This window comes from Aptenodytes forsteri, unplaced genomic scaffold (assembly GCF_000699145.1).
Source record: "Aptenodytes forsteri isolate BGI_AS27 unplaced genomic scaffold, ASM69914v1 Scaffold547, whole genome shotgun sequence".
NCBI lineage: Eukaryota > Metazoa > Chordata > Aves > Sphenisciformes > Spheniscidae > Aptenodytes > Aptenodytes forsteri.
Genome location: NW_008795324.1, coordinates 97,940 through 98,803, shown reverse-complemented (window position 1 = coordinate 98,803; position 864 = coordinate 97,940). Strand labels below are relative to the sequence as shown.

Sequence of the window (864 nt, the reverse complement as noted above, 5' to 3'; positions counted from 1 at the left end):
GGGGGCCTGGCTGAGCCCTGGGGGGACAAGGCCTATGGGGAGAGGGATGAGTCCTATGGGGAGAAGGGCTGAGTCCTATGGGGAGAGGGATGAGTCCTGTGGGAAGACAGGAGGAGTCCTATAGGGAGAAGGGCTGAGTCCTATAGGGAGTCCTATAGGGAAACAGGATGAGTTGTCTTATGAGATGGAATGAGTCCTACAGGCAGGTGGCATGAAGCCTGTGGGGAGATGATTGAGTCCTATAGGGCTCCCTATAGAGCTCCCTATAGAGGGACAGGCTGACTCTTGGGAGGAGATGGGATAAGTCCTGCAGGGCCTCCCATAGAGAGGCGGGACAAGTCCTGTGTGGAGGCAGGATGAGACCTGTGAGGGATGGGACGAGCCCCCCCGAGGGATATACAATGCTGAGGACCAGGGCTGGCTCCGAGGGGTGCTGGGTCCCCGCTGCCCGCCCCGCTGAGGGCCCCCGGCGCTGCCCCGCAGAGGAGTTCTCCAAGATGAAGGAGGAGGTGCCCACGGCCTTGGTGGAGGCCCACGTCCGCAAGGTGGAGGAGGCGGCCAAGGTGACCGGCAAGGCTGACCCCGCATTTGGGCTGGAGAGCAGCGGCATCGCCGGCACCACCTCTGACGAGCCGGAGCGGATAGGTGAGGCTTGGTCAGTGTGATGAGTTTGCCAGGCCTGGGGCGGGCAGCAGTGGGGGCCTGACCCTGCGCTTTCATCCCCAGAGGAGAGCGGCACGGAGGAGGCGCGGGCGGAGGCGCAGCCGGCGGAGGAGAAGAAGGAGGCGAAGGTAGCGGTGGGTCCGGGGACGGGGTGCGGGGGCCCAGGGAGGGCGGCTGGTGCAGGGACTCGAGCGGCCGGCG

The 864-nt window shown here is 65.2% G+C and overlaps 1 protein-coding gene across 1 annotated transcript in view; it reads left to right on the top strand.

Moving 5' to 3' along the window:
* Positions 1 to 800, top strand: part of SMARCC2 (SWI/SNF related, matrix associated, actin dependent regulator of chromatin subfamily c member 2) — a gene marked incomplete at its 3' end in the record, with an annotated part of 6,539 nt that extends 5,739 nt beyond the window's left edge. Inside the window, exons 15-16 of the mRNA XM_009280051.1 lie at positions 462 to 645; positions 727 to 800. Of these exons, the coding sequence (XP_009278326.1) occupies positions 462 to 645; positions 727 to 800 (258 nt within the window). The remainder of the gene's footprint in view (positions 1 to 461; positions 646 to 726) is intronic.
* Between the last annotated feature and the right edge of the window lie 64 nt (positions 801 to 864).